Source organism: Equus przewalskii, chromosome 28, assembly GCF_037783145.1.
Source record: "Equus przewalskii isolate Varuska chromosome 28, EquPr2, whole genome shotgun sequence".
NCBI classification, from domain to species: domain Eukaryota; kingdom Metazoa; phylum Chordata; class Mammalia; order Perissodactyla; family Equidae; genus Equus; species Equus przewalskii.
This window is the reverse complement of record NC_091858.1, coordinates 6735977-6749224: the sequence shown is the minus strand read 5'-3', so window position 1 is coordinate 6749224 and position 13248 is coordinate 6735977. Positions and strand designations below refer to the sequence as shown.

Below are 13248 nucleotides of genomic sequence, written 5' to 3'. Positions count from 1 at the left end.
ACCAGCAGGGCCAAGAGCACAGAAAGAAGGTGGCAGTCACCGTAGCAACCACTTGGGTGGTACAGTGAAGGATGGGGAACGGGAGTCTTGCCCAGGGATCCCCCAACCCAGACAGCCTGCCCCTCAGCAGCAAAGGCTCTATTAAGTGGCAGAAGAGTCAGCCTTTGAGGGGAAACTGAGGAAGCAGACACACTGGGCCACACTTCTCTTTTCCCTCTGTCCCCAGCCCCGTTCCCAGCTTGCATTATAGTCCTTCTAAAACCCACAGGCCATTTTTATCCCCATCCTCAGGTGGCAAGTTCAGACCCCGCCCACAGCCACCAGCCCTCTGCTCATGGAAACAGAGTGGCCCCTCACTCACTCATCCTCATGCCACAACTCACGCCCATAAATTAGAGGGCAGGCAGGGCCCCATTCAGACCCCAGAGATTAGATACCCCAGGATGTTAGGGGTTGTGTCCAAAGTCAGACAGAGCTGTCTAGAATGAGGGTCTCCTGACTCCAAAGCACAGTGCTCTTTCCACGCCCTGGCTGGCATAGATCCCTGCTTTTCCTCTTCTCCGCTTCCCTCATTCCCACTGCCCCCCAAATACACACATGCACAGGGAGGTGGAAAAGATAGGAGGCCAGAGCTAGCCGGTCTGCCTTGGCCTTTGACCCCTCCTTGACCGAATGACATGCGCGCCCCGCTGGGCGAGGTCAACGCAGCCGCAGCCGAGGACGGCCTGAGCCTCCTTGGTCTCCGGCTTGTATCCTGCAGTGGTTGGAGCAGGACTGTGAGAGGGAGAGCCGGCGTCCAGACCGGCCCATCAGGTCAGGGGCCGAGGGAAGCCCAAGCTCAGTAACCCCAGAGCAGAGAACAAAGTTCAGCCCCAAATATGGAGCACCAGACGTCTCTGGCCAAACCCGCAGGTCACTGAAAGCCCGGAAGCCTCGGGTGCAGGCGAGATGAGCAGGGGCGAGGGAGGGTTTGTGGAAAGTGGTGGCGGTTGGCTTTGAGGTCTGAGACGGCTGGTGGAGAGGAAGAGTCCCGGCTCGGGGAGAGCGGCGGGAGGGAGAAGGAGTCGAGGTTCAGGGCTGTGCACGGGCCACGCGGGGCCTCAAGCCGGCGGGCCCGCTCTCCTCCGAGGAGGGCAGCGGCCTGGCTGCGGATCGGGAGGCGCTAGGGCCTCGCGGATGGACGGGCTGGCGAGGGGAGGGCGCCCTCCGGGGAGGCGGGCGGGGGTGGCGGCGGCGGGAGCGGCGCCGCGCCGAGCTGCCTCCATCCATGGCACGGAGCGGCGGCGGCGGCGGCGGCAGCAGGAGCCCGGCGCGATCCGCTAGGTCCCAGCCCAGCGCTCGGCGAGCAGGCGGCGCGGAGGGGCCCGGCCTCGACCGGCCCGGGAGCCCGGCGCCGAGACTCGGGCCGCGCCGCCGGGGTCCGCCTGCGCTGCGCTGACAGCCGCGCCCGCGTCCTCCCCGCCGGGGCGCGCGCCGGACATGCCCCCGGGGCGCGGCGGCGGGGACCCCAGGGCTTGCCTCCGCCCAGGGCCCCCCGCCCCGCCCTCGGGCGCCCCGGGCCCCCGCTGAGCACGCCTCCCGCACGCCCGGGTCCCTCCGGCCGGCGCGCAGACGGCCCCCAGCGCTGTCGGTCCCCGCGGGGCGATGGGCTGATGGGCGCCGGGGGACGCAGGATGCGGGAGGCGCCCTCGCGCCTGCTGCTGCCGCTGCTGCCGTGGCTGCTGCTCCTGACGCCCGAGACCCGGGGCGCGCCCGGCTGCCCCGTCCCCATCCGCAGCTGCAAGTGCTCGGGGGAGCGGCCCAAGGGACTAAGCGGCGGCGCCCCCAACCCGGCGCGCAGGAGGGTGGTGTGCGGCGGCGGGGACCTCCCGGAGCCTCCTGAGCCCGGCCTTCTGCCTAACGGCACGGTTACCCTGTGAGTACCCTACTTGGCCGGTCCGGCCCGAGCCTCGACGGGGTGCCGAAGGGAGACAAGACGGGAGGAGTGGGAAGAGGGGGACGGGACGATGCCGCCACTTCAGACACTCTAGGACAGGCCTGAGTCCTGGCGCTTGGAGAGGCAGAGGAAAGTTTAGGGCTCCAGGAGTGTGGAGGGAGGAAGGGGCTTCGGGGAGCGGGTGCGCCCCCAGAGAGAGGCACTGCAGGCGCCCACTCACCTGCGCAGGTGAAGTGGAATGCGTGCTGGCAGGACCCCCACGCCCCTCGAGTTTCCAGCCTGGCTGGTGTTGCGGACTTGGGGACCTACGGTGAGTGGGATGGGAGAAGGCTCAGGAAAAGACCGACGCCCGCGGTCCAGTAGGTGACCGTTACCACGGCGGACGCGTCCGGGGCCGGACTGGAGGAGTCTCCCAGTTCACCCGGCGGGCCTGGCTCCTCCAGTGGGGGGCGCCCCATCCGTCCCCTGAGCCTGCCAGTCCCGCTTCCAGCCCGTCTCCATGGGGCAGGCGGGAGGGCGCGCTCGGAAAAGTCTGTCCTTGGGATGCGGGCTCTTCGGTCTGAATGAGAGCCGGGCGTCCCGATTTCTCTTGGGCCCCTCTGCCGCCGCGAGCATCTGTGATGTGAGCCCTGCGCTAGGTCCTGCAACCCTCCCTCTTCCTTTTCTCCTCTGAATACAACACGAGCTTTGGCTGTTTCTCGATTGACTTCCGCGCGCAAAGATTGCGAAGAAAGAAACCTGGCTGAGGGGAAGGCGGCTGCCTCCCAGCCTCCTTCCGTCATCCCGTTTCCCTTCTCAGCCAGCGCCTTATTAAGTCCTCACTTTGATGGCAACGAGCGCGGCTCTTTGCGCCGCAGCCCGACCCCAAGCCTCCTGGATGAGGGTCTGAAGTCCCCGCAACCGCAGCAGAATTAGCGACCCCTCCCCACCGCAGCGATTTCCTGTGCTGACCATGTGCTCGGAGCTCCACGCACGCCGTGGAGTGGAGGGTCCGGCCCTAGGGGTGGCCCCTTCTTTTCCTGCCCTGGATCCAGCCTACAAGCCGCTTCCCCTTCCCTGTCCTCCTGACCCCAGTGGCGACCGTTTCCCCACCGCCCCTTGCCCGGGGTTGGGGCTGGCTCACAGTCTATCCGATTGTGTCCAGAACAATACAGTAACGCCTCTGGTTGGGTGAGTTCAGAGACTGCCTGCTTCCTGACAGGACACGACTGGTCAGCCTCTGACGTTGGCCGCCTGGCCTGCATTTTCTCCAGCTGGGGGGTGTGCGTGTGTGTGTGTGCATTAGGTGGGTGGAGGTGGTGTGTCTGCTCTCTCCCACGTTCCAGCAGCTCAGGGATATGGCCATGGCCTGGGAAGGCAACTGTGGCTGCTCATTCCAGCTCCCTCTGAGTGTCCACTGGTGTTGAAGGGTCCAGACAGGCCTGGGCATTCCCCAGCCCACTCAGTTCTGGAAGAGAAAAATGCGTGCTGTGTGGATAGTTGGCCGGGTGTCTGTGCAAGTCTCCGCTGGGCAATGATAATTCAGTTCCGAGAGAGGTGTGTGTGTATGCTCAGTCTTGTGGCTGTGCTCACACACGTATGAGGGATGCTGTCTCTCTGCATGTCTGTTTGTTGGGATTAGAGAATCCTAACAAACTGAAGGCAGAAAGCAGGGGGGGAACATTAAAAGGTGGTTTTGCAGTACATCTTAGAATGATTTGGCAACTAATGCTTTCCAGCCATGGCTAATTCCCATCGACGCCACTCCTGGGAGAGAGGGGGGCCAGCTCTTGGTGAGAATATATTGTGACAGGGTGGCAGCAACCATGACTGCAGCCTCACCTTCCCATCCCAAACTGTCCCCAGAGGAAGGGCCCCCCCTTTCATCCCAGGCCACTGACCTAGCTGGCTTCAGGTACTTTCCAAAGGAACAGCCCTCTGCACCTGGCTGGACATCCTCACAGGGACAACAGACAGGGCAGGCCAGAGAAGCCCCTGAGAGCCTGCTGGCTTGTCAGCCTGGGGGTGACTGAATCCCAGCCATGGATGTATTTCTTAGGCTCTGCCCCCAGGCTCCACATAATCCTGCTTGCTGCTCCCCACCCCACCCCAGCTGGCTTCTGAAGGAAAAAGAGCCCAAGTTCCTCAGCAGAAGCTGGGCAAGCATTCTCTTCTCGGCGCTCCGTCTCCAGCACATGTGTCCCTAACCCAACAAGTGTCTTGAGGAAAGAAGGAACAGAAGGGTGGCAGCTAAGGAAGAGGCTGAGAGCACAGCAGTCTTCCCCAACTCCTCCTCCTTGCTCTATTTTTTTTCCCACACAAATTTCCCCTCTCACCTTTTAGCCTCTCACCTGGTGCAAACGACAGGACTTGAGCCACTAGTTTTTGCGTTGTGGCTTTACCCTCCCTCCTGCACCAGGTCCCAGGCCCCTTCACACCACCTGTTCACCTGTAGACTCACCTCGGGACCCCACCTTGGTAAGCCCAGCAGATGCCAGTGCTAAGACTGTTCAGGCAAAGAAAGTGCTGGAGGAGGGGCCTGTCTGCAGGGAACCTCCTGCGGCCCTTGGCCCTTGGAGGCCTCCAAGCAGTTCAGTCCTGTGAGCAGGCCTGTTCACCTCGCTGCCGCGCCTCCACCTCCGCCCTTATCTCCACTTCTGCCTTCTGCTTTGTAGGCGACTGCCCCTCACCCCGCCCTTTGCTTTTTTTCCTCTATTGGATTTTCATTTGCAGTTTTCCAGGAAAGCAGAACTCTTGGCTTCCTTCCTGATCCATCGGTCCCACCCCACGCCCCAATTTCACGGTGCAGTGCAGAGGGCAGCTGTGGCACGAATGCTCCTATCCAGAGCGGGAGACTGTGTGGGCCTCCTCTGAGAGGAAGGGCCTTGTAGGGGGTGGCTTGGACCCTCTGGACCCCCACCCACTCCTGGGCGCCGTTGACTGGCCTGCCCTCCAGTTCTCAGCTCTGGGAGTTAGAGCGCGTGGGAAGGGGACGACAGAGACTTCAAGGCAAGGACTGATATTAGACCACTCCAGAAGGAAATCTCCTATGAGGACCTCTCAGGACATCTGAGCAGCCCCTCAGAGGCGACCAGGCAGAGTCATAAATTCCTAGAATGTCTGTGCTGGAAAGGGCCTTAGAGACTAGCAAGTCCAGCCCCTCCTTCTGACAGCTGAGTGGACTGAGGCTGGGAGGGGAGAAGGCTGGTGTCTTGCTGACAGTCACACACCAGCTGAGGCCAGCATCAGGATTAGCCAGTTGGGTTTTCTTAGCATTCCTCTCAGGTGAGGGACTCCCTGTTCACCTGGCCAGACTTTGGACCCAGTGGGCACAAAGGTGCTTTAAAAAAACCAGTTCCTTCCCAGCAGGTCCCAGGCCCTTGTGACCTGGGAACATTCCAAGGCTGGGTGGGGAGGGGGGTGGGCATGGGATGGGTCACTCAGGATTCTTCCAGAGTGGACAAACCCTCATCCACTCAGCTTCCCATTTCAGGGGACATTGCCCACCACGTAGGCTGCCCACATAGGGGAGAAGGGGCCTTTGCCACACAAAGCCACACTTCCTAGCAGTGGCTGAGTCCTCTCGCTGTGTTTGGTGGTCTTCAGGAGCACCATTGGGGGGGGGAGGGGCAGCCCCTTTACAGCCCCTGTGCTTGCTCCAGCCTCAGGGAGGAGGTTCTTGAGCACAGATCTCCCTCTGGACCTCCAGCTCTGGACTGGGCCCTTCCCTCAGTGCCCCTCACCCCAGCCCCCAGGATTCAGCCAGGGGAGTTTGGGGCAAAGTGTGCCAACTGCCATGCACACAGCCTGAGGGGAGTGGAAAGATGCTGGCTGGAGGGGCGGGCCCACGCCGGCTTCTCCACCCCCTTCTCTTCCACCCTCTTTCCCCCATATGGTTCTCATAAGGTCTGGGCTCAGAGACAGCAGCCAGAGGAAGTGGCTGTGTACAGAGAGCTTTTGTGAGGGAGAGGGGGAGGGGGAGAGAGCGACGAGAAAGAAGGAAGAGGCAGGAGACAGAAGGTGGGAGGAAGCCTGGAGGCTGCAACACACTCCCTGACCCTCCCCGTCCCTCTCGATGAGGCAGGGTCTCCCTGCAGCCCCCCTCCCCCATGTGGGCTCCTGGACTCCCACCTATCTGAAGTGAGGGGCCCAGAAGAAATCCAGGTCTCTCCCTGACTCTTCCCACCTACCTGCTGGGGGAGCTGGAGGCAGCCGGCCCCTTCCTCGCTGTCCTGGAAACTCCTGCCCCTTGGGCTCCCTCTGGTGCAGGATGTCAGGGTCCATGGTCCCGGCTCAGGGCCAGCACTGGGCAGAGAACAGAGCCCTCTGGGGTCACTGGTTGAGTCCTCATTGCACCGAAGAGACTGGAGATGCCATCGTGCTGTGCTCCAAAGACAACACATACCTATAATTGAGCCCCACAATGGGACCAGGACCCACAACTGGTCATTTGGCCTGAATTATTCAGAAGCGTGCATGAACCCAGCTACTCCTGATCCCCAAGGAAGTCCCTTCCTGCTGGCTAGCATGGATCACCCCTCTATGTTGGGAATGGGGGGGCAATCCCCTAGTCCTGGGGGTGAGTCTGAGAATTTCCCCCAAAGGCACAGACAAACCAGTGTAATCTGAACCTAACCATAAATTGACCCTTAAATTTGGGGTCATGTTTTTAAAGGGAGAGAGTGTTTCTAAGTTTATGCCACATGGGAGTCATTGGGATAAGAACTCTTTCCTGAGAGAGAAAAAGTTCCAGCCACTTCTGGGTTGATCCTTGTCCTTCCATTCAGTGGGCTCTCCTCACCAAAGCCCAGAGAGGGGAGGCGAGTTCCCCAATGCCACACAGCCTGAATCAGGACCCCTCACTCCCTGTCACCCTGAGGTGGAGACTGCCCCGTGCCTCCCTGGGACCAGACAGAGAGCAGGGGTGGAGAGAGGAGGGAAATGGCCCTGGGCTGAAGGAAAATCCGGTGACTGCTAGGAAGGGGCTGCTCCGAGGGGCTGTTTATTTTCATTCCCCCAGCCCAGCTGCTCTGTGCTATTTAGAGCTCAGACATTGACAGGACAAAGCTGCCTCCTCCCCTTCCTCCCTCCTCCGGGGGCCCCCATCCTTCCCAAACTCCAGAACATTCCTTTGCTTTTAGGACTTGGTGATGGGGGTGGGGGAGCAGAGAAACTGTGGAGTGTAGCTAACCCGGGCAGCCTCCCAGGACCCAGCTTTCCCAGCGCTGGGAGTGGGGAGAGGTGGGATGGGGGAGCAAAGGGGTGTGCAAGATGGATGGGGCCAGGTGAGGGGCAGGGGAACCAGTCTGTCACAGAGGAGCAGGGAACAGCCGGGGAGAGAGAGAGAGCGGCCTCAGGAGGGAGTTCCAGCCTGAACTTGAGGGGCCAGACGTCTCCCAGCTGGAAAGGGAAGGGAAGGTCTGAGAGCGCCCACCCCTTACCCCCACCCCCACCCTCACCCCAGAGCTCCTTGCCTGCTGGAACCGTGTGGTGTGGCAGAAACTCTAGCCCTCAGGCTCCAGGAGACTGGGTATCCAGGTTGGGGAAAGCCATCAAATATAAGTCAGTCCAGACCTTTCTTTTTCTGAGAAGAAACCCCCCAGAGAGGGGCTGCCCTGCGCAAGGCCACACAGCTCCTGGCCAGACCCCAGGCCTCCTGCTCCCATCAGCCTCTCCCCACACGGACCACTCAGAGACATCATCCCTGGGACAGAGCAGGGGAGATACACTAACCCACTTCCTCCATGTATCCACGAGCCAGGGAAAAGGGGGCCACCCCCAATGATAGCCCAACAAGTGCAAGTGTACCTAGGGGACCACTGTATGAGTTCACTGTGCAATATTTGAAATCAGACTGACTCAGGAAAAGTGAGACCTATGGTCCCTAAAGCCTTCTTTCCAATGTTTCCTCTCCGTCTCCTGCACCACACACAGCACAGCTTCGGAACTATGCGACCCCTATGGGGAAGGTGTCCCAGAGAACTGTACCCTGGAGCCAGGTCAGCTCCCAGAGGGATGGGACACTCTCCAAGGTGTCACGAGTGAGCTCTGCCAGGACTGGCCAGGTCGGGGCACAGTGAGGGGGAAGTGGCGGTAGGAGGAAGCTGTCCCCTGATGTGGGAAAACTGGGGTTCAGCATCTCTGTCCACTGACCACCCCCACCTTCCCTGGAGCTCTGCCCCTCCACATACCCATCCCTTCTTTCAGCCAGCTGTGTCCGGCCCAGCGCCAGGAGGTGAGTAACCTGGGCTCTGCCCTAAAGGGCCTGACAGTCTCATCTGGAGACTAGATACAGGCTCACAAAGCAGGGCAGGATCAGGGCCTCAGGGCTCCCAAGGAAAGCATCCGGGGTGGAAAGAGTACAGGACTAATTTATACTTAGGTATAAAAGACTGATAACAAATTGATCCTTTCAGTTGTATTTGTACTGAAAAAGAAACCCACTTTCTTCACCCAAAAGCTTGGCTACCCAGTGGTGAGATTATAGGCCATGTGTGGAGGAAGTGTTTAAGGTGGGTTGGGAGTAACTTCCCAGCTTCCTCACATCAGGTGGACACACACATTCCGTCCTGACACACCTCCCTCCGCCTTCCAATAGCTGCTAGTGTAGGTTTGGAGAACCAACGAATGGATGCGTACATGTGAAGGAACACAGCAGACTCAATTCCTTATGTTCAAGCTAGGGTGCTGGGGGCCCCACGTCCCCATCAAGGCACACCTTCCACCTGTCCCAAACACTTGGAGCACCATTTTCAGGCTGCAGACTCCCTCAGGGTTAGTCCTCCCCTTCCCACCCCGATTTCGTGCTTCTGCCTGCTCACCACCAGGATGGGATGCCCTTGTAGAGGGCAGGTCAGAGAAAAGGCACAAGAAGGCCCCATGTGTAGGAGCCATGGCAAGACCTTGACCTCAGCCCTGCCTGGACAGTGCAGCTTCAAAGCTGAGATCAGAGGTTGTCTCAGGACAACCCTAAAGCCTGGGGAAGGAAGGCCCTATGGGTCCCTTTCCTACCAGCAGGTGTTCAGGGCCGACTGGACAGGCTTCCAGCCCAGGGAAGGGATTGCAGACAAGCACAGGGACGGAAGGAAAGGGAAGCAACAGGAGGGCAGCCCTTGGCCTCAGGGTATGGGTCAGAGCAGGGCCTGTGGCCCAGGGGCTGTCTCACGAATGGAGGCCTTACTGTCATATCATCCATTCTAAAATGCACCCAGGTCCTTCGTGAAACGTAGTTATTGCTAATTGACAGAGTATGGCATTTGGTAGTTATTTAGTTAAGCATTTATTAATTTCCGTTGTGTAGCCTTTATATTTCAGAGGCAGTGATTTTTAGGTTTCAGACATCTTTGCGAGCCCTGGAAATGCTCGAAGGCCCTGGGCACTGTGCCTGCAGGAGGGGCTGGGAGGCCAGTGTCACCTCGATGGTTCAGGGCGGTTATGGGCCTGAGGCCTTTTTGGTACCTGCAAGGAGGCCACCCTCCTCCCCCTCACTGATGGTCTCCCGAAGACACCACCAAGGTGCCAGCAGCAGGTGTTGGAGACCAGGCCTTCCCAGCCCAGACAGCTTGGCGATGGCCTAAACTCCAGGCCCTGACTCCCTGGAGAGCATCGATTCCCCAGTGTCCAGACATGGGGCCCTCACCTCTGTGCTTGTTGGGGTGGGGCAGGGGGCTGACATCTATGGCTCTTCCTGTACATGTGAGAACCATTTGCGTCAGGCTTGTGCTGGCCCCACACGCCACGGAGCAGTGCCCACACGACCCCTACGGGGTCATCTTTGATGTCGGGCTGGGATCTGGTGAGTTCTTGTGGCTGCCCAGAGGCCGCAGAGCCTCCCCGTAGACGCCAGCCACTCGCTCCCTTGGCCTCCAGCCTCATTAGTGGTAACTCCTCTTGCTTCTCTTCCCTAAAATAGGACCCTAGCTAGGAGAGAGTTCTGGAATGGACTTGGTGTGCCCCCTGTGTTTGGCCAGACTTCAGACTCTGGGATGGAGAACAGAGGACTCCAGGGACTGGCCCCCCTTCCTGTGAAAATTTGATGTTGGAGCTGTAGACAAGGAGGGAAAAGGAAGCTGAAGATGCTGGGCTGGGCGAGCCAGAGGCCTGTGAGGCGGGGCTGGCGGGGCTGGCAGGGCTGGGAAGGAAACCCACCTGGCTAGCTCCCTGTGCTGTTGCAGAGGGAAGAGCTCGTGCAGGTTGAGAGAGTCTGTGGGGGTGGGGGTGGCCATTAAGATGGGGTCAAGACTGACACTGTGTCTGCAACGCTAGACAGAACCATGGGGCGGAGGCTCCCTCCTTCCCCGCCCAATCGCTGGGGCCTCCCTGACCGTTTTCCTCCCATGAGACAGCCTAGAGTGGTGGGAACATTTTTCTTCTCATTGGATGAGGCTGCATGTGTGTATTTTCATCTACCCCATTCGCAGCCCTGTAACTGCCAGCTTCCTACCTGTCCGTAGCAACGCCAGTCCCAAGCACTTTCTGTCCCAAATCACTGCCCCCTTCCTGACCAGAGCCACCAGAGGCCCCTCTGGAGAACTGAGCCAACAAGCGCAATCAAGGCCATTCTCTGGATAATCTGGGTCTAAAGTAAAGTTTCCTCAGCCTTGTCGAGGTTATTAAGGTCAAAAGATCCAATTCTGGGTTTTTGGGGACTTGAGTCATACAGATAGCTGCCTGAGGTCTGTCCAAGAGCTGGAAATGTGGCGAGAACGCAGGAGAGGAGGACACGCTGTTTGCCTGGTGTTCCTGCTTGTGTGCGTGGCTTAGAGGGCGGGCGATCGGGGACATGTTCTCTGCCACAAGACAAATCTCATTTCAGGACTTGCAGGGCTGGAGTTTGCGTGGGGCCAGCCAAGCCGGAAGCGTGGGTTGCAGCTGACCCCCCTTCTGCCCTCTCCTCCCCAGCAAAACAGAGGCTGCCTCAGAGAGAGAGGGGCCCGGCCTGCAGGGGGTCTGGGCTCAGGGCGGAGCTGGGTGGGACACCATGAGATGAGTTGTCCTGGGCCAGAGGCTTATCCCCACCCGCCTCAGGGCTGGTCCCCCATCTGTGCTCTGTTCCCACCCCACACACAGACATGCACACACCACTCCGGTTGCCTCGGTGTCTCTCAAGCAGCCCAGACTTCCTTCTGGGGATGTGCTGGCTACAAGGAGACTAGATCAGGGTTAAAGCCACTAGCCACACGTGGTGACTGAGCACCTGTAACCTGGCCGGCCTGAACTGAGTTGTGCTGGAGAGGAGAATACATACCGGATTCTGAAGGCTTAGTACAAAAACAGGGAAAATATCTCATTAATATTTCGTATATTGATTATGTGTTCAAGTGATAGTATTTTGGATATACTGGGTTAAATAAAATACATTGTTAAAAATAGCAATTAAAAAAATTTTTTAAATGTGTCTTCTAGAACATTTCAAATTACATATGCAGCCCACTTTGTACTTCTATTGGCCAGCTCCGGGTTAAAGAATTTGGGGTATGTGAAAGGTGTTCAAAGGTTAAAGGCCAAAGAGTCTGGAGAATGTGGGGCACCCCCGCAATGTCACCTCTAGACCTGTCTGGACAGGGTTCTCACATTAGAATCCCTGGTTTTAATCTTGAGGATTTGGGAGTTGGAGAATTTTTTAATTTTCTGTTTGCAATTCAATGATCTTTAAACAAAATCTTTTGTAGATAATTTTGGGATAATTTTTTATTAGAAGGCTTTTTCATAGTGTAAGATTTTCATTTCTAAAGTCAGTGTTTCTCAAACTGGAATCCTCAGACATATTCACAGAAAATGAAGTATTTTTTCCCTCCCTTCAACAGGTCTGCACTCTACTCAAGGTAGAGAAATGTTATCTCAGGCCTCCCCCTCCGTGGGCAGCGCTGTGACGATCGGCAGCCCTGTTCCTCTGTCCTTCCATACTCCCCACCTCTCCCCTGTGCCCCTCACACTCATCAGCATCCCCGTCCTTTTTCATCCCATGAACTCAGGGAGGGGGCAATGCCTAGGAGAGACCCTTGGGGTTGGGAGGGAGGCTGAAACGATGCCCTTTCTCCGCCCTTCTTCCTGACATTGCAGGACCCCTCCCTGACATCCCTAAGGATACTGAGGGGTCCTCTTGCCTTTTGCGACATTTAATGCAACCTCTGAACCTCAGATTCTGGGGGCATATGAAGAGAATGAACTGGAGATGAGGTGAGGCAGGCTTTGATTTAAGCCACACCGTCAAGAGCCCGTCACCTCTGAGGAGGCCACCCCAGCCCCACCAGGGCCTGAATGAGACAATTAGAGGCCCCGAGAACTGACAAGATTGTGACTTACCACCACCATGTGTCATGTGAAATAAAAGTATGAGAATAAAGGGGTTCCCAAAAGTTCTAATTGGTCATATAATGACCAAGGTGATATGTTTTTTGAAATATCAAGATAATGTTACATGTGTGTGTGAAGCACTACGGAAACCCAGCATTGCTCCCTGAACCCGTGCACACGGTCACCCTTCAGACCCTGCTGGGAAATGCCACCACTGGAGGGACTGTTAGGCCAAGACCAGAGGGGTAGGAGGGGTCTGTCTGGGAGGGGGGAAAGGAGGAAGAAGATGATGTCTCTAGCCCTTCTCATTGACCCAGAAAGCTCCCCTTCCACTCTTGCCTCCATTCTGGCCGCTGTCTGTCCTCCACGAGCCTCTTAAAGATGGAGTGGCTGGAACGTCAGATGTCTGGGGTCCTCTCTTCAGCCTGGCTTGGCAGAGCCACCCACCCCCTTCCAGGAAGCTTTGGGGTGGGTCCCTTTGCCAGCTCCTCTCATGCCTGGTCCCTAGCCCCTACCCTCTCCCGTACTGTCCAGCCCACTGGAGAGAAGGCCCCAGGCCCACTGCTAAGAGCAGAAGGGAAATCCTTTTCCTCAGCCCAGGGCAGGCAAGAGTTTGGGCTGAGAGGCTCATTAAAGCTTTTTAATAAGCAATTAACTCAAGGGATGCGGCCTTAGGCTGGTGTGGAACTCCCTCCTCCCTGCAGGGAGCCTGGCAGAGAAAGGCTGAGTGGGTGGGCAGAGTGGGTTCAGTCAGAAGCCTGGGGCCTTTTCTATCCTCCCCTAAACACAAACAAACAAACAGAAATCTGAGGGGGCAGAGGTGGAGGCTGAGGCCTGGGCTTCCCCCAGGCCTGCGGCTCTATGAGTTCGCTGTCCAGGTGGCAGACAGGCTTGGGGAGGCAAGGGCATTCAGGGCCCCTCAGCTGGGGGCCTTTGAGGGCTGGGAGTGGCCCCCTTCTGGTGAGGTCCTCAGCTCTCAGAGAGAGTGTTGGAGACCCTAACAAAAGGCAGCTCCTCCCACCTGTACCTGCTGGGCT

The 13248-nt window shown here is 58.2% G+C and overlaps 1 protein-coding gene across 1 annotated transcript in view; it reads left to right on the top strand.

Moving 5' to 3' along the window:
- The first annotated feature begins 1227 nt into the window (after nucleotides 1–1227).
- Nucleotides 1228–13248, top strand: part of ADGRA2 (adhesion G protein-coupled receptor A2) — a 34590-nt gene continuing 22569 nt past the window's right edge. The window contains exon 1 of the mRNA XM_070598337.1: nucleotides 1228–1915. Coding sequence (XP_070454438.1) covers nucleotides 1653–1915 — 263 coding nt within the window. The 5' untranslated portion in view covers nucleotides 1228–1652. The remainder of the gene's footprint in view (nucleotides 1916–13248) is intronic.